This window comes from Fusarium venenatum (assembly GCF_020744135.1).
Source record: "Fusarium venenatum strain MPI-CAGE-CH-0201 chromosome Unknown EDB82scaffold_2, whole genome shotgun sequence".
In the NCBI taxonomy this organism is placed as follows: Eukaryota; Fungi; Ascomycota; class Sordariomycetes; order Hypocreales; family Nectriaceae; genus Fusarium; species Fusarium venenatum.
The window spans coordinates 2,601,154-2,625,892 of record NW_027072130.1 but is presented as its reverse complement, the minus strand read 5'-3'; the positions used below and the strand labels follow the sequence as shown (position 1 = coordinate 2,625,892).

General features: G+C 48.6%; 5 protein-coding genes across 5 annotated transcripts; 3 read left to right on the top strand and 2 right to left on the bottom strand.

The window, feature by feature from the left end:
• The first annotated feature begins 947 nt into the window (after nucleotides 1-947).
• Nucleotides 948-3,401, top strand: EDB82DRAFT_144784 (SUR7/PalI family-domain-containing protein). The gene is made up of 3 exons (XM_025733759.2): nucleotides 948-1,325; nucleotides 1,389-2,736; nucleotides 2,783-3,401. Exons 1-3 carry the CDS (start codon nucleotides 1,136-1,138, stop codon nucleotides 3,297-3,299), a joined length of 2,055 nt encoding a protein of 684 aa, XP_025584633.1. The 5' UTR covers nucleotides 948-1,135; the 3' UTR covers nucleotides 3,300-3,401.
• Nucleotides 3,402-5,296: 1,895 nt separating this feature from the next.
• On the top strand, nucleotides 5,297-7,623 carry EDB82DRAFT_496455 (uncharacterized protein). Its single transcript, XM_025733757.2, has one exon. The coding sequence runs from the start codon at nucleotides 5,539-5,541 to the stop codon at nucleotides 7,171-7,173; it is 1,635 nt and encodes a 544-aa protein (XP_025584631.2). The 5' UTR covers nucleotides 5,297-5,538; the 3' UTR covers nucleotides 7,174-7,623.
• Nucleotides 7,624-8,351: 728 nt separating this feature from the next.
• On the top strand, nucleotides 8,352-9,700 carry EDB82DRAFT_523543 (uncharacterized protein; the record flags this gene model as incomplete). Its single annotated transcript, XM_025733756.1, has 3 exons — nucleotides 8,352-8,659; nucleotides 8,718-8,860; nucleotides 8,910-9,700. 3 exons carry the CDS (start codon nucleotides 8,352-8,354, stop codon nucleotides 9,698-9,700), a joined length of 1,242 nt encoding a protein of 413 aa, XP_025584630.1.
• Nucleotides 9,701-10,499: 799 nt separating this feature from the next.
• On the bottom strand, nucleotides 10,500-11,764 carry EDB82DRAFT_474241 (uncharacterized protein; the record flags this gene model as incomplete). Its single annotated transcript, XM_025733755.1, has 3 exons — nucleotides 10,500-11,004; nucleotides 11,147-11,436; nucleotides 11,639-11,764. The coding sequence occupies 3 exons, from the start codon at nucleotides 11,762-11,764 to the stop codon at nucleotides 10,500-10,502; spliced, it is 921 nt and encodes a 306-aa protein (XP_025584629.1).
• A 3,367-nt stretch (nucleotides 11,765-15,131) lies between these two features.
• On the bottom strand, nucleotides 15,132-20,403 carry EDB82DRAFT_496442 (raptor N-terminal caspase like domain-containing protein). Its single transcript, XM_025733751.2, has 3 exons — nucleotides 19,726-20,403; nucleotides 15,808-19,406; nucleotides 15,132-15,747 (listed from the first exon to the last, which is right to left on the bottom strand). Exons 1-3 carry the CDS (start codon nucleotides 20,098-20,100, stop codon nucleotides 15,531-15,533), a joined length of 4,191 nt encoding a protein of 1,396 aa, XP_025584626.2. The 5' UTR covers nucleotides 20,101-20,403; the 3' UTR covers nucleotides 15,132-15,530.
• Between the last annotated feature and the right edge of the window lie 4,336 nt (nucleotides 20,404-24,739).

Sequence of the window (24,739 nt, the reverse complement as noted above, 5' to 3'; positions counted from 1 at the left end):
CGCGACGCGTGGGATTGGTGGGCTTGGTGCAACGGTAAAGGCCCACATGGTGTCAACCACATTGGATGCTGTGATAAGTTAAGTTAATAAGGTGTGGGATGGATGGATGACTGGTTGGAGGGATAAGTATGACACGACTGAGAAATTAAACTTGTGGCTAAGATTGTTTTATTGGCAACCTACCCAAGGCATCATGGACGGCCTGCATAGATTATTGGCACAAACCTTGAATGCGATGTTCTCGCTAATTGAGCAGAATTCGCGTGGGATAAGGAGGTCAATTCGAATGGGACGGGCAAATCAGATCAAATTCAATCAATGCATGGAAATATCCATATTTCTGCGACGGTTCTAGGTCAGATTGCTGGCGAGCTGCGAGAAAGAAGGCCCCTGTGCCTGGACCAGCGCACCACTTCAGACCAGGGTACCATGAAGCACTAATCGTCCTGAGACTAGCGCATGTAGTTCCCCCAGCGCCCTGCTAAGCCACATGGAGCCAGGTTTGATAGAAGAGCAAAGCAACAAGCACCTTAGTGGAGATGGGACCTTGTCTGATTACAACCCAAGACCCAAGGTGCTCTCCCCTCCTCATTATTCGATTCCCGACCACATACACTCGTTCCAACTCGATTCTTAACTACTGTAGCGTGTCGAAAGACGTTGGAGATCGCGTCTACCATCGGAATTTCTAGCGGGTTCACATTCGAATTACTTGGTCACCATCGTTCATATCACCAAGCCTATCGATTCGGCGACTGAACCTGGCGCTTGCGAGTGCGTCGCATCTTCACCCATTCACCGATTCAAACGTCAAAAATTCGCGCCTAGGCCCTTCAGCAGACGAGGAAACCGTAGATAGTCGGACATACGATTATCTTGAGAGGAAACTATACGAATTGGATCAGTTTTACTACTTGTCAGATGCTTCTAGTACTTTGACATCGTACTTCACAGAGAGCTTGCCGCCTTCTTTTCACCTATGATATACATCAACACTTTTACCGAAGCGGAATCCTGTGCAAGGGCTAGAATTTAAGCCCCCTGAGCGTTTCTGTCCCCGCGTCTTCACGACGTCGGCTGCTTGCTCTGTCGTATCGCCATCAGTTTTCTACCAAGCGCTAAGCGCACCGTCATCATGTTGCGACCCGGCACACCACTGACTCTGCTGCTATTCGCAGCGTTCGCCCTGCTTTTATTAGCTGTTATATCAACACCGATAATCGAGGCCATTCCACTGAGTGACTTTGGTGGTGTCACATATGGCGTGTTTGGCTACTGCCAAAAGGGCAAGGGATGTAGTGGTATCGGAGTTGGATATGACACTGGTTAGTTCATAGTGATGATGGAAACGCAAGCATCCTCTTATCATTTACTGACGTTTCTCGCAGCTAAACTAGCTGGGGATGACTCTCAAGCATTCGACCTGCCATCTGGCGTTCGCAATACACTTTCAGCTATTCTCATTGTACATCCAGTTGCGGCACTCATCACCCTTGTCATGACCATCATGGCAGCTGTGTCTCATTTGCATGGACCATCGCACTCTACAAGATATCTCCTCATTTTGTTTATCTTTTTATTCATCGACTTTTTGGTCTGCTTGTTGGCATTTTTGATCGACGTGCTACTGTTTGTGCCACATCTGGCATGGGGCTCATATCTGGTTTTGGCTGCTACTATTCTCGTAGCCATGAGCGGATTGGTAACCTGTGCAATGCGTCGCACTCTGGTCAGCAGGAAAGACAGACAGAAACGCATTGCCGATAACGCCGAGATGAGTGGTCAAAACTATTACAACAGAACCGCCCAGGATAAGACAACCGCTGAAGACGGGATCACTAGACAGCCGACGCTGCCAACCCAACCTGTTGGAAATAGCGTTCATGATAACATTCCAGCCTTCGCGACGTTTGATCAAAAGAACCGAAGTGATCAAATCAGCGAAGAAGTCCCGCTCACCCGCCGGACAACATCGAATCGATCTCCAGGTGTCCCCCATGAGCCAGTCAACGTTGGTGAAGCGGCTGCTTTCAATAGAAACCCACAGAGGCAAGGCTCTCGGGATCAGTTTGGGAACCCGATTGACAATGGCACCGATCCGTATGCCACTCGAAGAGGACCTTCGCCAAGCATGAGTAATCGCGGAAGAGGAAATGGAGGATACCGTGGTGGAAGAGGAGGATATGGTCGTGGAGGCTATGATAATTACGGCGCCCCGATGCGAGGTCGCGGAGGCTACGGCCCACCTGGAAGAGGTGGTTACGGACCCAGAGGTGGACGGGGAGGATCTGGTCCACCAGGCCGAGGCGCCTTTGGCCCAGGTGGAATGAGGGGAGGCCCAAACCCATCAGGACACAACAACGGACCTTACGACCGAAGACCATCTCCTAGTCAAAACTATGCTTCGGATTTCCAGCCATCGGAGCCATCTAATGGGTATAACTCGACGAACCCATCGATGCCCAGTTTGAACACTTATATCGCATACCGTCCGGAGTCTGAACTACCACGAGCGGAATCACCGCCGCCTTTACCGGGGACTGAACCTGCCACTGTAGGCGGTCGACCAGTAGAAATGGATGCGTCCCCAGCGGTTCAAGGTCATCAGGGTGGAAACTATGGACAGCTCAGGGACAGTGACGTAGATGTGGCAGGTATGGTCGGTCTTCAGCAGGGTCAGATTCCCCAGCGAAATGATACTATCATGAGCGAGGGCAGCAAATACAGTACCGATGAGTATGATAACCACTCACCCACATATTGATAAATACTGACTCTATAGGCAATATGCTCCGCCCCGTGCTGCTTGGAATCAAGGCGATGGCCGGAACTCACCCAAAGCTCCCCCTCCCCTAGCTGCGAGCCACCCTCCAGGAAGAAACACGTCTCCTGTTACGCAACAGCCTGCAGCCATCGGAAACAGCAATTACTATGAAGATGTAGATCCCCGTTTTGCTTCCGAGGCGCCCCTCCCAAACAACAACCTTCAGCCACCCCCGATTGAGCCCATCTACGAGGACGTCCATGCTAATAATGCGGGTGCTCGAAGCCCTGCCGAGTCCGAGCACTCAGCTTTTACTTCTATCTCCCAGCGTGGCATCAACCCCCGTTGGAACCCCGGTCCTCCGCCACCAATGCCGTATCAACAAGGACCTTCTCATCGACGGCCCGTACATCAACAAAAGCAACAGCGTCAAGACATGCTTCTAGACACCCCGGACTTTCAATTGCCCAGTTCGCGGAGTGGGCGAGGTCCTGGTATGGTGCCAGGAAGTGCCTACCCACCAGGCGGCTTCTAGTGAATCTGTCGAGTAGGCCTCCGTGCTGGCTTTGACCAAAACATTTCGTTATTCGACCGGCGGATTGAGCCCGGTATTTATTATACGTTCCAGCCTTTTATTTTTCATAGGGCTATTTGCCCAAGAGACACCCCGCCCTTTAGACTAATATAGTGTCTTGTTGGTTGGTTATATCTTCTGGTTATTACCTTGTGGCCTCCTCTTTATTCTGTTGCCCGAAACGGGCATTCTAGTTCTAAACCCTGACTCCGGTGGTTATTTAAAACGTTGTCCCCTATGTTACTGTTCTTGTCTTCTGCTGTTACTGTTTTGGTCTGGTTTTTGATGTAGTGCGGGACGCTGTGATGCCTACATGGGCGTTTTGCCTTGCAGTTCACGTCTTGCGGCGAAATAGGAGTTTCATTTCTTCTCGAGAGGAGGGGGCAGTAAGAGGGAGAAAGTATTCTACCTGACTGACAGGACATGCGGATATGAACACGACTTTCTCTGCAGATGAAGATGATATCTTGAGGTGATATGATTAACGAATGCCGTGAGGGGCTTGGTAGGTAGTTGGGATGGCATATGCCTCTGTAGGTATCTGTTTGTGTGGAGCAAAACAATTATTAGTCAACTGAACTTTCATACTTGCTTGTGATAGGCAATTATTCTTCTTGCAAGTCTCCTGAACACAGCTGGGGCTGTTTGTACACAAACATATGGTGTGTGAAGGGTACCAAGTGATTTGCACTGCAACTACCAAACAGCTAATGGATTGACATTTGCTTCTGGTAAATCACCTTGTTCATAGCCCTTTCACTTTCGAGGCCATAGATGATTCTGCGCCTCAATGTCTCTATGAACAAACGTAAAAGTTGAACTCTCCAAGGGGAGAAAATAACATAAATTTAAGTTTAGGTTACAAAAACGGATATATAGAAGTAGGCAACCTAGCATAAGGCAACCAAATAGTTGCGTCTGTAATGAAGCTCCATTATATTATTTAAGGAAATGTAAGCCACACCATAATTATCTAAGAAACACGGCAAAATCCAAGGGACGGGTTAGAGAATGTGTGATCTATCGATTGCGAAGCCTTGTTCATTTTGACTTGGGTTATTCTAAACAGAATGTGAGCATCGGGCGGCTGGCGGTAATGGCATTACAAAGGCGCATGCTCAGTAGCAAAACTGCTTGTCCGAACTGAAGGATATAATATGGCAAGCCGTCCATGCGTTGAATATGCAGCCTAATTTGAGGCGATGTGAATCATAGAACAGTTACCATCATATGTGGGTTGGGTAGGTAGGCAAGGAACAATAAAACTGGAATCAGAATACTGCTTGACCGCGACTGTGACATAACTGAAGTCTACTCATTTAGACCATCCTGTTCAAGCTGCCCAAAGGTTTAGTAATATACCTAGGTAGGTAGGTAGGTTTAATGTTGTCGGGAGCACGCACCTCGATGTCGCCTGCTGGCACTGATGAGCACCGTCAAAGTCAAGAACAACAAAACTCAGGGCAAGGACAGCGCATTTTCATGCATGTAAGTATCACAGGGAGTTGTCAGTACTCCTCTCCTGCAGGCTCCAGCCTTGAGAACTTACCTCCTTTCTTCAAACCGAGAGTTCTGGTATCTCCTTCGTCTGAACGTTTGATCTTGGGATCAAGGCAAACGCTCAATATAAAGCTACACTTATTTGTATCTTTAACATTTGGATTACGTGAACTTTTGGATTCAGTGAGTCCCCAGCTAGGTGGTTTACCATATTCAAATTTAAGTTGGCAGGGTGCTCCTTCCCGCTCCCCTTCCGTGTTGCGCAGCGTGGTTTGCAGAACAGGAGGAAGGCACGGTACCTTCCCCCATTCACTTCACCTGCACCCCCTCTTACACCTTTCCTCGCACTTACTTCTTCACCAATCTTACCAGTCCGTTTCTACCTTCACTTTTACTTTCTATCTATCACCCAGATCTCTTCTATCGTTGCCTCTTACGATCATCGTTTCCAAGCAATGGTGAAAACCTAAGATCGCAGTCCGTCGTTCCATTACATTATATTGCGCTGCGAATATATTCATCACCTGCACCCACTACCAAGTTCTCCGCTTTTGCTGCAGCCATATCTGCCCTTGTTCTCCCCAGCCTTATTCAAGAAGTCTAATGCCCAGGCGACTGTGGCCGATTTAGCAGTCCAATCTAACCAGCACCTTCCTTAGATTTCAGGGGCCAATCGTCCTTACCATCTCTGGTAGACAGGATGTATCAATCTGAATCCATCATGGAAGACTTGTCTTCCCCCGTCAGCATCGCCTCTTCCACTGCAACCGCCCCGTCTTCGGCTTCCAAGGTCACTTACACTACGGCTGGCACCCCGTACAACCCTAGTACTTCTCAGCCACTACAACCACCTGCTAGACGAGGTCGCTCCCTCAAGTGGCCCGCCAGTCTTCCTGCGGCGGGCTTGTCTCTCCTACCCAAATCCGTCCTCGCAACACTGCCTATCAAGACTACTCGCTCTTCATCTCTTCAGCGGTACAGCCCCCAAACACAATACGACGGACCTTCCAGCCCCTTGACCGATACCGACCACGGAAGTGTTAATATGTCTGCCCAAGTTCCTCGTCTCGGATCATCGGCAACACCGTCGCCACTTGCCTCCCTCTTCTCAGAGACTGAACAAGACACGTTCACTGATGCTGACCCAAGCGACGAGAGCGATGATGACCGCGAACTTGGCATGGACCTGCTGCTGAACATGACCGTGAAGTCTCTTCATAATCTGGCTTCTTACCCAAATCCGAACCAGAAGAAAGCTCAAAAGGCTCTTCTGCGAGGAATTAAGCCAGCTCTGGGCTTGAAGTCGGCGACTCGCAGTGAAGAGCCATGCTACCCACTCAGCGGCTCCCCTAGTCTTCCAAAGGCACTCAAGTACAACACTGACTCGCCTGGCATATCACATCGACCTCGAAGAGAGGCTCGCTGCGGCGATAGGTCGTCTAGCATCCATCCTGTTACATTGGATGGTTTTGACCACGCAGTTGGTAGCAATTCCACCCTCGTTGCCGACAATCTTGGTTCAGCTACTCGTGTTCTTTCGTCGGGAGCGCCACTACCTCTGACTGCTGGACCGCCCGGCCAACGACAGTACCGCCCATCTACCTTTGAATCTACCTTCAAGGCACTACACACTAGTACACCAACTCAAGACTCTATCCAAGAGGAAGATGGTGATGTTCTCGCCATCAATCGACAGACTCTACGACAAGCAGGTATTGGTGCTATGAGCCTGGAGCAGGACTCACCTTCTCTCAAGACGATGCCTCCATTGGTGTCCAATAGTCCTCTACCTACATCCACAACTGCCGCAGACTATACTGAGGACTCAGACATCGGTAACGAAAGCGCTCGCACTAGCGAAATTCTAAGCTATCTGGTACAGGAACCACTGCAGCCCTCAAACGTGACACCCCCATGGGCCTGGGGGTCGACTGTGGCCTCTGACTGCCGGGCGTCATCACGAAAGCACACACAGCACTCGTATGCTCAAGGACCTCGAACCCGGACTGTAAGGGACATAGAAACACGCAGTGAAGAGGTCAACCGTGCTTGGTACGCAGGAGCTGACTTCCTCTTGGCTTCATCTGATGAGATTGCCATACAAGTCCAACCACCCATAGTTAAGGGGGCTTTTGGTGCAATCGGAGATGGACGCCCTTCCAAAAAAGGTGATTATCACTATCCGATGAGTATCAATCATGCCAACCGCATGGCAGTTGCGGAACATGCTCGTCCGTTGTTCAACATGGCACACGCGAACGTCCAGCAGTTCGTCGGGGAGGAGTGGCAGAAGAACAACACCGGCCATGCCTCATCAGTTCAGGCTACCAGGTAGTGAATTGTTGGTTAAGAATGATATGGAAGGCAGGAGTATGACCTACCCCTTATATGATGCATTATACATGTCAACATGGTATGGTTTCTGGGAAGACGTAGGCAGACGATAACCTTGTGTTGGCCAATGCAAGGCATGAAGGTTGGATGTCTTTTGGGTTCGACATTTGCGATATGTTCTATGCCCTAAAGGACACGAAGTGCCACATACATGTACATCCGCTGGATCGCACAATAGCAGTATAAGAACTCGTTCTACTACCTTAGGTAGACATTTGAATGAAGAAGAGAAATTATCACATGCTGATTCCCCTTGCACGGCTACTAATAGCAGGATATGTGTAGTACCAGAACTTGCGCGTTTACTTGGATCACTTACTCTCTACAGTATAGGTAGATATGTAAATGGTTGTTGGAGATGTTAAAGAAGTCGTCACGAGGGTTAAATGTGATAGCACATGTCAAATTGATCAACCACGCCTACGGGGTAGTGTAGATGACGAAAAGACATGGAAGTGTGGGTGGATCCCATGACGTTGGATCAGGGCCCCCCGTCTTCGCTTGGGGATCTTATCTTGACTAATTTCCCATCAAACAGTGAAACAGGAAGATCCTCAAAAGCTTGAGTTCACGCGTACGTGTTTTTGTCCAGGTGGTTAACCGCAGAAACAGTACATACTTGTGAAAATACCAGGTACGTCACACCAGTGAGTAACGGAAAAGATTGGATACCTGGAAGATCTTCTTTTACTTCTTCGATATCTGGTCCCTCTTCCCCTCCTGCCTCCAGAGTCGTTGGTCTCTGATCGGTCCACTTTTCGAACCTGCTGGCATCTTTTTCTCACCATTTTGGCTTGCTTTTGCCAACTTTCGAATTTCTCCATCTCAGCTTCTGATTTCTTGAAATAGAGCTTTAAACAACCACGTCTGTCTGCTGTACACATTTAGCCAACCTGAGAAAACCGCGAAACCTTGCCTGCTCCGGGAAGAAGCCGAGTTTGCACCATCGGCCAAGCGAAAGCGCAGAGCGGAAGCGGACATAACCCAGGTTTTACCCACTTGAAGGAGAAAAAAGGCCACGATACCAGACGATCTCTCTGCAATCAACCGAAATACGCAAGCAAAAATACACAAACACCAGGGAAAAGAAGCCGCAGCTGAACAACTAAAGCTTCAACGATGGTCTACGTACGGCAAAAGGAGCTCCCGGCGCTCAAGCAGTACAAGTACTCTGGAGTTGACCATTCGCTGCTCTCCAAATATGTTCTCAAGCCTTTCTACACCAATTTCGTTATAAAGTGCTTCCCCATGAGCATGGCCCCTAACGCCATCACCCTAACAGGGTTTTCCTTTGTCGTTGCAAACTTTCTGGCCATGTTGTGGTACACGCCCTCACTGGACCAGGATTGTCCTCCATGGGTATACTACTCCTGGGCCCTGGGATTATTCCTATATCAAACGTTTGACGCTGTAGACGGAACCCAAGCGTGAGTAAACTCGGAGGACACTTGTTGTGAGACAATTGTGCTGATTCAAGTGATGCAGGCGACGAACCCGGCAATCCGGACCTCTTGGCGAGCTCTTTGACCATGGCGTGGACGCTTGTAATACATCACTTGAGGTCCTCCTCTTTGCCGCTTCTCAGAACATGGGACAAAGTTGGCAGACCGTGGCTGTGCTGTTCGCATGTAAGTTTACACTCACAATTCTATCGAGATCATGATATTGACTTCTCAGCTCTCTTGACCTTCTACGTTCAGACCTGGGAGACCTACCACACCAAGACTCTGACTCTCGGCATTGTCAACGGTCCTGTCGAGGGCGTTCTCGCAATCGTCTTGGTTTTCATCTTTACCGGATATGTCGGCGGTGCGCATTTCTGGCAACAGAGCATGTTCCAAACCATTGGTGTGCCTTCCACCGTCGGCGTCCCTTCTTTCATCTACAACCTCACCTTCACTGAGTGGTACCTTGTTCAGGGCAGCATTATGCTGGTTTTCAACACCGTTGAGTCTTCTCTCAACGTCATCCGTGCTCGTCGCGCTCGTGGAGACCGTTCCCGCGGTGCTCTCCTCGGCCTCGTGCCATTCTTCAGCATTTGGTCTATGATCGTTGCCTATCTGTACCTCCAGCCCACGATTCGCCAGTGTCATCTCGTCCCATTTGCTCTCTTTGCTGGCCTCGTCAATGCTTACAGTGTTGGACAAATGATCACAGCACACCTTGTCCATTTGCGATTTCCCTACTGGAACGTGCTGGGTCTACCCCTCGCTTTTGGTGTCATCGACTCTTTGGGGCCCATCTTCCAACAGCATCTTGGGGTCGGCTGGCCTAGTGCTCTTGGTGACAGTGTTTACCAGGTGGCTTTCATGTTCATGATGCTCGGAACGGCTGCTGGTGTGTATGGCAGCTTCGTTGTTGATGTCATCGTCACCATCTGCGATTATCTTGATATCTGGTGCCTGACCATCAAGCACCCTTATGTCGAGAACGAAGGACCCCAGGCCAACGGTACTAAGAAGGACTAGATAATTCCTTACATGTCGAGACCTGGCGCGACAGCAGGATTCTGAAAATCAAGTCCTTGTTTTGCCTCGTCGACCTTTCAGTCGTGCATCTCGTCTGAACACTGAGGCATGAATGACTTATTGAAAGGAAATAATGGAAACGTTATCCACCAAAGCAGAGAGGAGAGAACAGAAAGGGTTACGTATCTAAAGGGGGGAGAAAGAAAGTAATAGCGATGGGTACATAGACCGACGTTTGAGAGACATGGTTTCGGGTAGGTTTAACGAGGAGATATGTATGATTTTACGACGAAGGGTTTTGGTTTTCTTCTGGAGTTCTGCAGCGTATCTTGGTTTGTATTATTTGCACTCGAGATGTGCCAGTGTCTTCGAGGTTGTAGTATAGTTTTGTATCACGGAGGCTCTTCTGTTGTAAACTTTGTCATTATTTGTAATCCAATATTTGCTGTCATAATCGTGACCAGGCACGAACGTTTGAATGTCTGATTGATCCCTTCAAAAGGACCTGCCAAGAGGAATTTGACAATGGGAAACGCGTCTTTGATAACCCCTTAATAACTCCTCGTAGCTAGGTCGCGTTTACACACATGCAAGTGTTGCATACTTTTGACGCGAAACCCCAGAATTCCCCTCGATGAATCCTTAAATGCCGAATACAAAACGCCACGCCATAAAGCCCCGACGGGCGGGGGTATCATAGATTATCCACTGATTTCCTTTATGTGATATACGTCAATCATGATGAAGCCACGTATATACCGTTTCTGCCGAATGGCCCCTTTTGCGCCTCATTCGTCGTTCAGAGGAGGTCATCAGTGCCGCTGGCAACACTTTGCTCAATGGCACTAGTGATTGAACGTTCTGAGAAAACAGGGCCTTGGCCATCGCATCTGGCACAGTTCTTGAGACGCTCGCTCACATCAGCTATATCGACCAGACCTTTCTTGAACAGTTCATGAGAAATGATAAAATCCCACGTGGCGCCGGCAGCGAGAAGTCGTTCGCCATCATCTGAGGTGACGATGCGGTGGGAGGGTGATTTGTTTGTGTGGTTTTGCAAGACATTGGAGTAGAAGTCTGTAGGCTTGAAGCGCAGTGGTCCAGTTGCAGGCTCGGGAGAGATGGAACCATGGCCCGTGTGCGATGTGGCCCGCAATATCTCATTCTCGGTGGATATTTTTTGAAGATCGCGCTTTAAGCGCTCGTTTTCGATAGACGATTGTTGTTGTGCAGCCTCGAGGCCAGCAAGCTTCGCCTCTAAATCTTTGACATGTCTCTCCTTTCTCTCGCGAAAGGCGCGTTGTCTGTAGAACGATTCGTTAGCTGGATGAGCAAATGGGAACAACTCGTCCGCGGCAATTATTATGTATCGAAACCCTGGAAAGCGTTTGACAAAAATGCGAAGTGGTATAATTGCACGAAAGTAAGAGCGCCGGGAAAACTTACGCAGCGCGGTTTTGTGCCTTTCTTCGCGACTGAGCAGGAGTCAGATTCTCATCCTCTTCGCTGCCCCCTCGAGCGATTGATTGTTCATCAGGAGAGCCGTTTCTCATCGAGCCTCCTTGCTGTCGGTGGGCTTGCATTTGGGAAGCGAAGACGTTCTGGCCTGGAGGCGTGGGAGGTCCAGGGAAACCGGACGCAGGCTGATGAGGATTGGCGTTAAAGCCTTGGGCTGTTGTATAATCGAAAGATTGGAACTGGTCATTTTGGGTGGTGGGAAGGCCGTCGTAGTTTTCCTATGCACAAGTCAAATACGACGTCAGCTTAGATGCGCTAGTGGCATGTAATAAACGAGCTGCAGGTACGAGGGAGAAGAAGCCGAAGACGTTGGACATCTAAGGCTGAAGGTTGATAGAGTAATGCTCAGGTAAGAGAACGCTAAGGCAGGGCTGCACTGGGGGAGTGGGGGAGAGATCGCGGAGAAGAACATTTACTGACAGGCGGGGATGCATTGAAATCGTCGGAGCCGGCGGAATGAGAGTGTGACGGCGTCAGAGGAGGAATCGGCATGAACTGGTGGTAGGGCTGAGGGTTGGCGAAGTTGTATTGCCCGGTAAAATCCATTGTGATCGTTTCAGAGGCGGCGGTTGGGAAAGAAACAGTGACTGTGGCGGAACAAAATAGGTGGACTAGGCGGACAAAAAAGCCTGAGATGAATGCGATGAGTGATGGTGGGCAATTGGCAACCCAATGCCGCTCAGGGAACGAAAGAGTTGGTCGGGCTTATTTTTTAAGCAGTAGATAGATAGAGTAGAGTAGAGTAGAGTAGAGTAGAGTAGAGTAGAGGAGGAGAACAACAACTAGGTAATATTGTATTCCTAGGAAGGGCTATTGTCCAGGCAGGAAGGCAGGTACAGAGTAGATAGATGGTGTTGAATGAGGAGGAAGAGACAGGGTCAGGAGGGAAATGAGAGCAAGTGGTAGGTGTAGGAAGTCAAGCTAAGGTGAGCACGGAGCAGCAACAGGGTCTCGATAAAGTATAACGTAGAATCCGTTTCACGAACGGGGGCACGGGAAAGGTTGGGTCTGGGTCCTTTTAAGAGACAGATGTGGGTTCTCGATCTTGGTCAAGCTAGACGCGATGCAGTAAGATGGCGGTGCAAATTATTGCTGGGCACGGCACTTGCCTTTTGACGTGCATATTCTATTAGTCGTTGCCAAGTTGGAGCAAGGCCAGGGTATAAGGGAGGATATCAACATACCTAGGTAGATAGCCAGTCCCACTCTTGGGAACGAACATGTTGTCAAGAGACATTTTGGATGACGATAAAAAAGGCCTCAGAGAGCTTGTTCAGACTGACGGAAAGGGTTCCATGTCGCGTTCGAAGCTAAAGAGTCATCTAGGAGGAGTTTTGACGGGGAAGCTGCAGCAGGCGGCCGACGTTACTGTGCATTTAATTCGTTCTTTAGTTTTTCTCCTCTGTCTTCTTCTCGCTGCGTCTTTGCTTTACCCACCAAGTCAACGTAGTTGATTCAGTCATCTCACAAGGATCCTGATGGCTGTGCAGACGTTCGAAGATAACTCGGAAATTGCGGCTGTCTTTTCTGCATGCAGGCCTGCCTTAGTTACCTCGAACGGTAACGTTGATGCAGATGGGTATGGAGGGTTGCGAAAACCCAGGAAAACTGCCCTTGACTCAATGCTGTTCGGGTGCCTATCATGGCATAGCATTGAGCGATTCTGTATAGTGGCGTTGACCCTCATGTCAGTCAGTCAGTTCCAACGTACGTCATGTTTCAGATACACAACGTTAAGATCTGGAGATGTACTACATAATAGGTATTCTAACGACCTTTTAACTAAGCACCTGCTGACTCCATAGACTAATGGCTTTTAGCGGATTCAAAGGTGCCTGGTAATGCATACTTGACACTGACAGTATCCATTTCCTAGCCCCCGACCAAAACGACAACTCAATGCTTGGTCTTAATTTTCCTCCTTCTGTCTTGGGTCGCTTGTGGGGCGTTCTCGTGTAGGTAAGCATAGCAGGCTCTTCCATCGCATGGGATAGAATGGGGGTCACCGTGGATCTGCACTTTATGCCTTTGTCGGGATCATCCAAATTGGAATATCTCGTCTGTGTGCTGTATTCTACCATGTAGTTAGGTAGTTAGTTATTCAGCTAGGTGACCAGACTCAGACTCAGACTGAGCGGCAAATCATTTCACTATGCCTAATCAGGCAGTATCTCCAACTGTGTTCTGTTCTTGTTAACTTGAGTTTACCTACTAAACAACACCAAAAACACACCTCGCGACATATGGAACGACCCTCATTCGCAGCCTTACAGGGCCGTTCAGTAGTTAATGTATAATTCTCGGCCCTTTTTCAGAACACGTAACCCACTTTGATGTCTAACTACTAGTTATCTAAGTTCAGCCAGGTCTTGCTTGCTCACCGAGCATCGCATACCTAGCACATGTCGCATAGCAGACAACAACTTCAGCCGTAGCTCCATCTGCATCCGACTTCTGCTTAGTCGGCCGCCCGCCCGCTTTGCCCGCTCCTTCACCACCAGACCCTCAGAAGGATCCTCAATGATTAATCCTGCAACAGGAAGCCCTCGCCCGTATCTTTGGTTTCTACTTGTGCGGTAATCGCTAGCTCAGACATGACATGGCTCGGCCGACGTTCTGAGTTCTCTCGGGTTTTGCATCTCCACCATACCCCTCGGGTCTACATGGGAAATAACGCGTGTAAACTTTGATCACTGCATGGCTACATGCTAAAGAAACTGGAGGCTACCCGGCGATAAGGTAAGACTGCCGAATGGTTGGTTGTTGGCACCCGCCTCAACCTCGATGAGCATGAGCACGAGTTGAGTGTCTGCCTAGGCATGTAAGTAAGACCTTGGGCAACTTTGTCCCAGACTTGACTGGGTGAAGTACACGCAGATGATATGTCAAGTACGTAAGTAAGTAATCGGAGACCATGAAAAGCCTGGATTCCTGCTTCTATTAGGTCCCCGTACGTATCATCGTCAACACATCGGCGTTCTGTGTAACCAATAATAGCCAAACCTAGCTTCGCGCATTCCCCCGCTGAACCCGCCTCACAAGTAGTATCCCAAGACCCTTGGTGCATAGTATATGCAGCAAGCTTCCAGGCCCACCGAACCAGGTAAGGATAACGGTGTTTTTGTTCCGGAGTTCGGGTTCACATTTCCCACGATACGTGGGCTCACAATGCCTGAGATAACCGTTAAACGGGCGCATCGTGGTGTGGCTTGGTTTTGGTGACGATGTACCATGGATGTACAAGGTATGTTGAAAGTTGTAGAACGTGGGGAAGCGATTAGATCTCACGCACCCGCTTTAGCGGAAAAACACACATACTACTACCTGTTCAGGGCGGTAGGTGCACCCGGGTACTATAGCCATTCGTTAAACAGAATTGAGGAAATGGTAGAACGTTTTGGTCGTGAACCCGACCTGCCTTGCCTCTAAACAAGAGCGCGCAACTACGAATGTAAGTAAGACAGGCAGATCACTGCTGAGTTCGAACTCAATCCCATTCCAGAGCCCCGTCTCGGCCTACCAACTGTGGCTGCAGCATCCACAAGAAGCCTTTCAGTTTATTCGTCCTATCAAATTTTCGACGCAACAACGTCGTGGATGCGTGGAATATAGGCTCATAGGCTAGATGCACGCCCAAAGGTTCAAAGAGCATCACGCAACCATTGCAACCACACGACCCAACCAATAATACCACCACCGTCTTCGAGTTGCTGGACCCAGAAAAGATGTCCACGTTTTCTTTCACGCATCGACCCTTCATGTTGATATTTGTATTCTTGAGTTCAGCAATACTGACCATTATGCTGAAAGCTTAGTGTTCTCACTATTGTAGGAATTGTGTTACTCCAGCGAGCATGGAACAAGCATTGCTTGTATATTGACAAATGTCTAGCAGAGGATATTGTAAAAGGGAACACAGACTGTCACCGATGATTCTCGAGGAACGCAGTCATGTCACAAGCCGCATGCTCACGAATGCTTAATAGCAATTTGTATTAGTGTACTATACATCCCATCAATGCCACAATCCCTCGTCTAAACGAAACTAACTTAAAGAGTCGCATAAAATGTTGCCCTGAGAAACACGTCAGTCGAAGAACGCAATCTCACTCGCAACTTTGAATCGTCTCGCTTGTCTTCCCCCATAACGCCGATAGGTATCAAAAGAAATCCTGATGATGCAACATGCAACTGTACAGAGAACATTCATTGCCCTTCCCTCATCCTGATGCTGGTATCGGATTTCATCCCGTCTCAAATTCTTGGACGCATGACTGATTAACTATACGTGAAACCTACTAACCCAAGGACGCTAACTTGAGGACATAGATTCGGATTTCTCGCAGGTGAAAAAATTGATGTGGTGATCTCCTCGAGCAGCGCATCCCAGGATTGGACGATGAGGGTGGAATGCGGTTGCTGAGATAGCCGAGCTACGATTCTGTTGCAAGAAGCTCGAGTAAGGCTCAACACTTGAGAGCTCATGGCCGTCGAGATTGAATACCTTGACGGTATGAGCTGATGTGCCCCTGATAAGAAGTTAGCCCATTGTCTTTCCAGTCGCAGATTCCACCAAAGTTGATACTTACACTGCAAAGACCGGCAGGTGTTCATGTGTACTGGCGGTCCGGAGCGTGTCCCGTGTTGTTTGGAACGAATGCAGGGGCTTGTCCATTCGGATATCCCAGATTTTGACCTTGCCGTTTCTGCTTGCGCTCACAAGTTCCCGCTGACCACCGCGCTGCATATGGACGCTCTTAATCCATTGCCGATCTGATTCGTCCTTCCACTTGCGTACCATTGACTCCTGAGGTCTGTTCCTTGTATCGAAAACGCGAACAGCGCCGTCTCCAAAGCCGGCCACAAACATGTTGCCTGTCATTTGATCCGAAGTTAGAGAAGTCACGCAGGATCCCGAACGCGCTGGGATGTCCATGACACAGGTCTCGTAAGCCGCATACCATACTCGAATAACTCGGACATCACCGGCAACAAGGACCCGGCCTGTGACCTGCTGCCAATCGAACACCATTCCTGAGTTGACGTTGCTGGGTACCATGTGTGTCAAGGCACGCCAAGAAGAGGCAAGCTCAATGGCTCTGTCCGATTCGTAGTTGCGATATACTCTAATCACACCATCGGAAGATCCTGTAAGCAACATCGCTTGGTCATCCTCGTTAATAAATTTCATGTCGCTGATCTTAGAACCTTCTGGGTTTCCGTTGCTGAATCGGCTCAATCGACCTTGTTTCTTCCAATCCCATACGTAAACCGTGTTGCCCTCATCTGCGACAGCAAGATGATCCTCAAATTGGTGAAATGTCATCTTTGCAGGCTGAGCCCCGTTATTGACAATTCCAAGCTGGTTGTTCCACTTGTGGCTTCCCGCTTGTTGCTTTAATGGCTGAGTTTCTCGGAAGATGGTTTCGTTTCGAGCTCTTCGCCAGAGCCGCTCGTTGTACTCGGTGCTTCCCGGCTCGTCTGCTTCGCTTGGTTTCATCTGTGGTTCACGGAAGTATTCAATGGACCATTCCAGGAATCTGCTCTTAAGTGGGAGTGTGGGGGGTTTTGTTAAATCTCGCTCTTTGAATGCGCCTGAATATGGTTCATGCGCAACATTGTATAATGCCTGCGCTGAGGTGCGATCGTTTTGTTCGGGAGGCACAGGCACTTGGTTCGAAACGAGTTTCATTGAGGGTGATCGAGGCAGGGTTGGTGTTGTTGGTCTCGATTTGTCTTCATTGGTGACTAATGACGGGAAGAGCAAACTGGCAGTTCGGCGCAAGATCCCAGGTGAAGGCAATGGCTGTGAGTTGGAAGAACCAATGGCATTGTTCCGCTGGCTTGTATTGGTCATGTGTCTATTTGCCAGTCTTGTCGCGCGCTTTTGAATTTCGGCCATGACGAGTTGCGTCTGAGCACCGACCTTTGAGCTGAGAAGCGCGTGGTGAACATAGTCTACCACAATAGTAGCTTCTCGCTGTACCTCAGGGTGAGGATCCACACTAAGAACCAGAGCCAACTTCCATAAGGCCATGTATACGGTGTTGTGAGAAAGACCGTGGGCCATTGGTTTGATGGTGCCATCCTTGTTGCGGTTTTCCGGCCTTGCGTAATGCAAGCCCATTTTGTGCTCCTGGCCGTCGTCTTGGGGAGGGAAGATGAGATACTCCTTCTCCTCAACTAGCTGTTCGTAAGCTGCAACTAGAAACTTACTTTCAAAGCGAACAGCGAAATGTGACAGGAAAACGACAAACTCTTTACGAACCATCGGACTTCCGTCATTCCCCATATCAAGTATGGTCCATGCGATCGACTCCTCAATTCGAGCCACTTCCTCTGTTAGATCGGGAATGCCAAGGAATGTGGTCATGGCATGAACCATGGCGGCTCGCACCTCACAACAAGGATCTCTCACAAGATAAGCCAGCTTGACGTACGCGTTCTCCCTGATACCTCGCCATTTCGCCTCTGGAAGGTCTTGCCACAGCTGGCTTATGCAAAGACAAGCCCATTGTCGGAGGAGAGGGTTCTCTTCATTTTGAAGATGTGTCAAACAGTAAGTCATGATGTCTGTCTGATTACAAACCATCTGGCCATTCTTGTAGTCTTTGCAGAGCATTGCCAGAATGAAAGCGCACATAGCTTTGTGTTCATCGCTGTCTACAACGGGCAGCCCCTCAGAAGGTTTGAGGATTTGTGCAAAATAACTGTAGCCGCTGTCTTTGATGAGATCCTGCTGGCAAGAAAGGTCCACTGCAATGAGACGTGCCCATATAAAGACCATAACGGGTTTCAGCTCAGCTGCAGCAGACTGCAAAAGTTTAAGAACATATGGAAATATGCCTATACTTAGAGCGAGCTGGACAGACCATGGACCCAAGTCAAGAAAGCGCCCAAGCAAGATAAGGGCCCTGACGCGATGCTGTTGGCTGAGCAGGACCTGTAGCACAACAGGCAACTGATCGGGCGACTTTTGAGCCATTGCATCGCCTCTCGTAAGGTAAACATCGAAAGCGGTAAGTTGTTCTGTGAAGAAGCTCGAATTCTGGTACTCGTAATCATAGCCTTCACTCTCCTTCTTCTCCAATGCAGGGAGCTGAGATAGCGCCATGTCTACAGCCAGGTCCCAAGTCTCCCACAATGGATGCTGATGAGTGTCTGGCAGCTTAGGATAAGATTGAGGGTGACAGCCATAGACAGTCATGACCCGCTGTGCTAGCAGGAAATTGCGGAATAGAGCCGCCACCATGAGATCCTGTCGGAAGAACTTGCGAAATAGATCACGCGGCAACGTTGTCCACGCGATGCTATCTGTGATGGCGGTGAAGATCCAATTAAGCTCACCAAGTGGTGTTCGCCGTTCTTGAAGCCGGCCAGGCAACTTTTTCGCTCGCTCTGGACTGACCTTTGTTTTGAGAGGATTTTGTAGAACAAAGAACCACAGAGCCATCTCAATAGGAGTAGTGAGACAAGCAGTAAAGAGATCGGCAGGCAGCAGAGGGTTTGTTGGCAGATTCTCCTTCACAGCACATGCAGCCAAGTGAATATAAGGCCGGAAATTTGTCTTTGTGTAGTTGGGATCACGCTCTGCAGCTTCTTCCTCTTCCTCTTCGTGCTTCTCGACAAATCTGTGATAATTGTTCAGGATATTGCCAGCTTCAGAACAATCCCAGACAAAGATAGTGGGAGCTTGCAGCCAATGTTGCAGATCGTATAAAGATACGGGGATATACTGGGTGTAATTCTTATTGAAAACCCATATCTCGCCCGATGCGGTAGGTTTTGGAACACCATGTCCGTTATAATGAAGAAGAACACGCTCCTCTTTGGCATTTCGACGTAGCGAGATGCAGAACTTTTTCGTCTCTTCGACAGAAGGATCTAGGTACTGTTTGTATCGCGCTCTTATCGCGAGAGTTTCATATTGTGCCTGTAGGGCCTTGCCGATGTTTTCGAGGGCTTTCTGAATTGGGGGAACGGTCGGGTCCGTCCATGCCTCAAGTTTCGCTCCTGGATTGGTCTTAAGTTGGTCGGGAGGTTCAACCCCTATGTTCAAGCACACCGCAAGAGCTGCGGATACTGTTTTTAACCTGTCCCTTTGTCGCCAATCTTGGAGCTCGTACTGGGGTGGTTTCGGTTTGCCTGTCGTTTCATGTCGTTTATCGGTATAGTACATGTACCAATTCTGCAAAGTAGCGTTAGATTAATGGGTTGAAAACTGGAAGACATCGCGAAGACGGAATGCTCTTGTCATGAGTTCTGTACATGTATGTATGTGTGTGTTTATGAGGATATTCACAACAGCCCAGGGAGAACAACCAAGCGGTCAAATGGACCAGTTAAAGAAGTCCGCAGATGGGTATGGTGTTTGTTCCCACGTGCCACAGCATACATTGTAACCGGGATGTTTTGTCCTGCGTCAATCGAGCATGATACAGAATTTGGGGTGTACCGGAACTGACCGACTAGCGCACAGGGAAGAATTAATGAGGAGTTCAACTCACATTAGCCAGTTGAGATATAATATCCTCAGATTGATAATGGTCCTCAAAACCGTGTCTAGCACCCCAATCAGGTATATCTTCTTCTATAGGCTCAGGCTCATCCATCGGCCGTGGCGCGTAGTCACTCTTCGATCTGAGAAGCAACGGCTTCGCAGGCCGCGTCTGCTGATGGTGCTCGATATCATCTCTCGTCTCCAGGGCTATGCTTCCGTTGCGGTGGCCTGGTGCGCTCAAGGGCCGTTGGCCGTCTTCGTCGCTCCTAGTAGCATCGTTCGAGGTTGAGCGGCCGTTCGGCCTGGGTCTCGTGGCCGAGGCGACCCCATTTGGCTCAGCTGTGGGCGCAGAGGTGCCGTTGATATCGGATCGCAGCGCCATGGCGACCTAATTATTGCGGATTATCGTTGCCTATGAAGCAGTGTTGTTGTGGCCAAGAAGCGCGTGTTGTCGTGACGAGCACGAGTTGGCGGGAGTTTGGGTCTAGCGTTGGCGGAGGAGCTTGCAGTAAGGCGGGTGCGGGTAGCTGGCTAAAGAGATGTGGAGGAAGTGACGTCTATTGTAGCGACACAGCTGTCATGCTCTGCTGTGTAGCTCAAGCCGGCATTGCGAATCAGTGCTCGGTTTATTGAGACCGCGACTGAATACTTCCTTGACTTGAATTCGTCGATAAATTTAGTCGGGTGCAGAAGGTAGGTATTTTTTTTGAAGGTGAACGAGAGGAGTAAAATATGAGGCTTAGAGTTTCGGTCTACAGTCCATGTGGCTGACCAGGATAACGCCAAAAAGTTAGGAATTCCTAACAACGACCGGCTACTGTTAGGTAGTTGTGCATGTGTTGCTTACATGCTGAATTAGAATTTGCATCTTAGAAAAAACGGTTTACCTTTTCACTCATAGCAACTGGTTACTTTCAATTGCCATCTGATTGCAACGATGTGATACTGCATTAGTAGTAAATCCAAGTCCCGTATTGAACAGTTTCCATGTTAGGCACCGATCTCTGCAGTTGTCCAATCCGTTGTCCCAGTTCAAACTCGAGTAGATGGAAAACTCCGGGTTATTTGGCCAACCACCATCAGATGGGCTCTGAAGCATTGATGTCAGTAACGGAGCGCTGAGTTGCCAATCAAAAGTACAAGGTACTAAGGTAATATAGGTAGGTGTTAGATACTAAGAAGGCCATTAGGAGTGCAATGCGTGAGACCATACACATGGCTACCTCAGGAGGTTTTGTTTGAAATCGGAGTTCTTTACATGTTATCCCTAAGTAGGTACTCCGTACTCAATGATAATAGATGCCTGCCTATAGATAACTTACTAGGTACCCAATAGGTACTACCTGCATATTTCTTCCGGGTGCATTGTCATCATCACCATTGCCTATTAATTTGATTCTTTGCAATTCCGCAGCGATATGTCTCTTTTGGGCTCGAGTTTTCCACTACAAGGCAGTACCAATGACCCAACAGTCGACTACCGGTTCAGGTGAGTGATGACACAGGAAGATATATGCTCTTGAATATGTGAAATCGATATAAAATCCTATTCATATACCTAATGACTTTAAAGTTGGATCACAGCATCGATTTCACACTGGTTTAACCGCCCTCTTCGTCATCCTCACAATTCGCTGTGGTACTAATGATAGTGTTTCGCCCCTTTCTTTCATCAATTGAGTGGGGTTGAAAAGAGCAGTAATCACCGGGAAACTTGGCATGGGTACTAAGACCGTTGAGTTTGACCACGTTAGCGTCCGAGAAACATGAAACGACACAAATATGGATGCTGGTTCGATCTGCTTTCCATTTCTCATACATATTGTACTAGTAAACGATAATTTGTTCTCAAGGTCATATCAAATCAACTATCAGTTGATTACATAGCATTCACTATCTGGGTAGATGGCTTCTTATATTTTGATAATGCTATTCGTGTCTGTAGTCTTAGAGTAGTAACATGGAGCAGCAAGTGCCTAAGAGGTAGGTAGGTATAACGTAAGTAATAGTGACGCAGTGGCCTCTAATGATAGGAGTAACGCTCCATGTTGAACCACCCATGACAATAAAATCAGGTCGGTGCAGTTCGACTTGCAATTATCTAGTATTGTTTATCATATGCAGTTAAACCCACGCTCATGCGTAGTCCGGAGAGCACGTACATATATGATTGATGTATACCTTAGTAGGTAGGTATACATACTAACATATATGTGTTAGGGTCATGGCGCTTTCCATTATTGCTTGGAAGTATGAAACCAAATGATTGTGTACAAGTTCCAAGGCTCTGTACAGTGTGACTTCAAATACTTGATCATCTCTTTCTTGAGTATTAATTGGCAATAGAACGAGTGACAATTTAAGCGCTCTTCTGCGGACTTGAAACTATGACCAATTCGTAAAGTGGCTTCCTGTCAGGTACAGAACACATGCACAAAAGGGGCACACCAGTCGGTGGGCAATTGGATGGACCTTGTCATTATGTTGTCCCCAGCCGTTGGGTATCGGGATATCTCCACTTCTCGAGGTAGGGAAGATCCATACGTAGAAAATAGTACAAACAGTAGACTACCTCTCTGTATGCATTAGAACAAAGACACCCTGCGGAAACGAGTACAATAGTCGGAATGTGACATCAAATCGCGTAAAGGTGTACCAAGCAGCCTAATAAATTGCATCCTGATGCGACAGCGATTGATAACTGCCGTGCTTCTTATTTTTGCGATATGAATTGAATTGTGAGAGATGTTAGCCATGATTCATACTTTGAAGACACTGCCACCTCATATCCACGCATGTATAAGTGTGTGAATGCTGAACATCACGTAATAATCTTGCCTCGATGCCTAGTGTCAACAGCATGTGCCACATATAGTTTGTTCTCAAAAGATCTAGGCAAATATAAACATCTGTTTCTCTCGACATTTAGACACAAATCCATGCAAAGTGTTGGCTAGTCTGTTGCATTGGCACTCTAAGTTGGTCAGAATGGAACCCCTAATATGGTCCAGGATGATGGGCCGGGCGAGGGCCGCCCAGGGGCACATCAAAGCTCAAGATCTGATTGGCCATCGGTTCCAGGGATTAGAAGAGAATGTTCCTTAGTAGTTTATCTGCCCTTACAGCACAAGACAACAAGTGAGTACCAACCTAACACCTACGGATGTGTAGAAAGGCCACAGAGGCTACTGTAAGAAGCAACCTAGCAATGTAGCTGTCCTCCAATCTATATCCACATCCACATCAGAAGAGGCAAGGACTAAGCCCCATCTATCGCTGCGCTGCCCGTTTCCGTTCCGTTGCAGCTGTCGCAGGCTTTGGTCACTTATTTCGTACCTGACCATCACCACCTGCTTTTCCATCTCACATCTTTTGCTGCGCCAACCCAACGGGGGCTTTCTATCCGCCGTATCGTCACTCTTTCATCCTCCTTTCAAGCCGCCTGATGTTTACGACCATTTGAAACAACCAGCAACTGCGTGGACGCAGAACGATACAAAAAGAAATTCTTGTTGCTTAACAGCGTGCGACAGCGCATCGTCCACTCCGAGGCCAACCCCCTCCCCTACCTTGGACTCCCTGTAATTCGGGAGGTTGACCACATCTCTAAATCTCCAGAGTACAATTCGCGTTCTGTCAGCACGTTCACCAATGCTGGCCCAGCCATTTCGAAATTCGAATATCGATATCCGTACCTGCTTCTACGTTTGTGGCTGGATCGCCTCAGCAGTCGGAATATCCGCTTTGTCTCCTGGTGATCCTTAACACGCGACCGCTACACCACGATAACGTCCGATTTCCCGCGACTTCCCCCCCATTGCATCCTGCCTAGTTGCAAGACGACAAATACTGCTCTCGAACCGACTTCTTGCCGCACCGCGGCCTCTTCGCGATAAATAATGGCTTTCCTGTTCAAATCGAAGAAACATCCAGACAAGTCGCAATCTGCCAGCCGCGACGCAGGTTCTGGCTCCCAAGGGTCGATTCAAAGCATCACCGCCCGCGCCGCTGAAAAGGGCTCTTTACAGCATCGTGCAACCCCTACCGGAAGCGTGAACTCAATAGAAAATGAAGTCACGGCCGGAAGCCCTGATCAGGGACCTGGGCCTGCACAAAACCATGGCCATGGGCGCCGTGGTGGAAGTGCTGATCAGTCAACTCAACAACCCAGCGACCCATCTGTAAGTTTTCTATGCAATTTCCTCTACAGTGTTGACTGTCTTGACTTATTGGCAACTGCTAACACACTACCCAGTTACGAAATGGGCCTCCCATGAATGGGCCTAATGCATCGCTATACCCCTGGTCACAACGTCGATTAACATATACTTCCACCCATCCTCCACCATTCCCACGATACGGGGCCGCTGTTAATTCTGTGTCATCGAAGGAGGGAGATGTGTACTTGATGGGCGGTTTAATTAACGGCTCTACTGTCAAAGGTGACCTATGGATGATTGAGGCAGGAGGTAACATGGCCTGCTATCCCTTGGCGACAACTGCTGAAGGTCCCGGCCCAAGAGTCGGCCACTCGAGTTTGCTTGTTGGCAATGCTTTCATTGTGTATGGTGGAGATACCAAGATCGACGAGTCTGATGTTCTTGACGAGACGCTCTATCTTCTTAATACTTGTAAGCTTCATTGCACCTATACATTTTTATTCGCTAATCAGATCAGCAACGAGACAATGGTCTCGTGCTCTGCCGTCCGGACCACGACCTTCGGGTCGTTATGGCCATTCCCTCAATATACTCGGTTCTAAAATCTACGTTTTTGGAGGTCAGGTTGAGGGGCTGTTTATGAACGATCTTTCGGCATTTGATCTCAACCAACTCCAGATGCCAAACAATCGTTGGGAAATTCTAGTCCATGGCGAGACAAGCCCCAAGATGCCGGCAGCTCGTACGAATCATACAATGATAACCTTCAATGACAAGATGTATCTGTGAGTATTGACTGCAAGTAGTCCTGAACAGCTACTGACAGAATTTTAGCTTCGGTGGTACGAATGGTTTCAAGTG

Coding starts and splice junctions, on each gene's coding strand:
- EDB82DRAFT_144784 (XM_025733759.2), top strand. CDS start 1,136: ATGTTGCGACCCGGCACACCACTGACTCTGCTGCTATTCGCAGCGTTC. Junction 1,326..1,388: donor CGGAGTTGGATATGACACTG/GTTAGTTCATAG, acceptor CGTTTCTCGCAG/CTAAACTAGCTGGGGATGAC. Junction 2,737..2,782: donor AGCAAATACAGTACCGATGA/GTATGATAACCA, acceptor CTGACTCTATAG/GCAATATGCTCCGCCCCGTG.
- EDB82DRAFT_496455 (XM_025733757.2), top strand. CDS start 5,539: ATGTATCAATCTGAATCCATCATGGAAGACTTGTCTTCCCCCGTCAGC.
- EDB82DRAFT_496442 (XM_025733751.2), bottom strand. CDS start 20,100: ATGGCGCTGCGATCCGATATCAACGGCACCTCTGCGCCCACAGCTGAG. Junction 19,407..19,725: donor TTATATCTCAACTGGCTAAT/GTGAGTTGAACT, acceptor GCTACTTTGCAG/AATTGGTACATGTACTATAC. Junction 15,748..15,807: donor CACCTGCCGGTCTTTGCAGT/GTAAGTATCAAC, acceptor ACTTCTTATCAG/GGGCACATCAGCTCATACCG.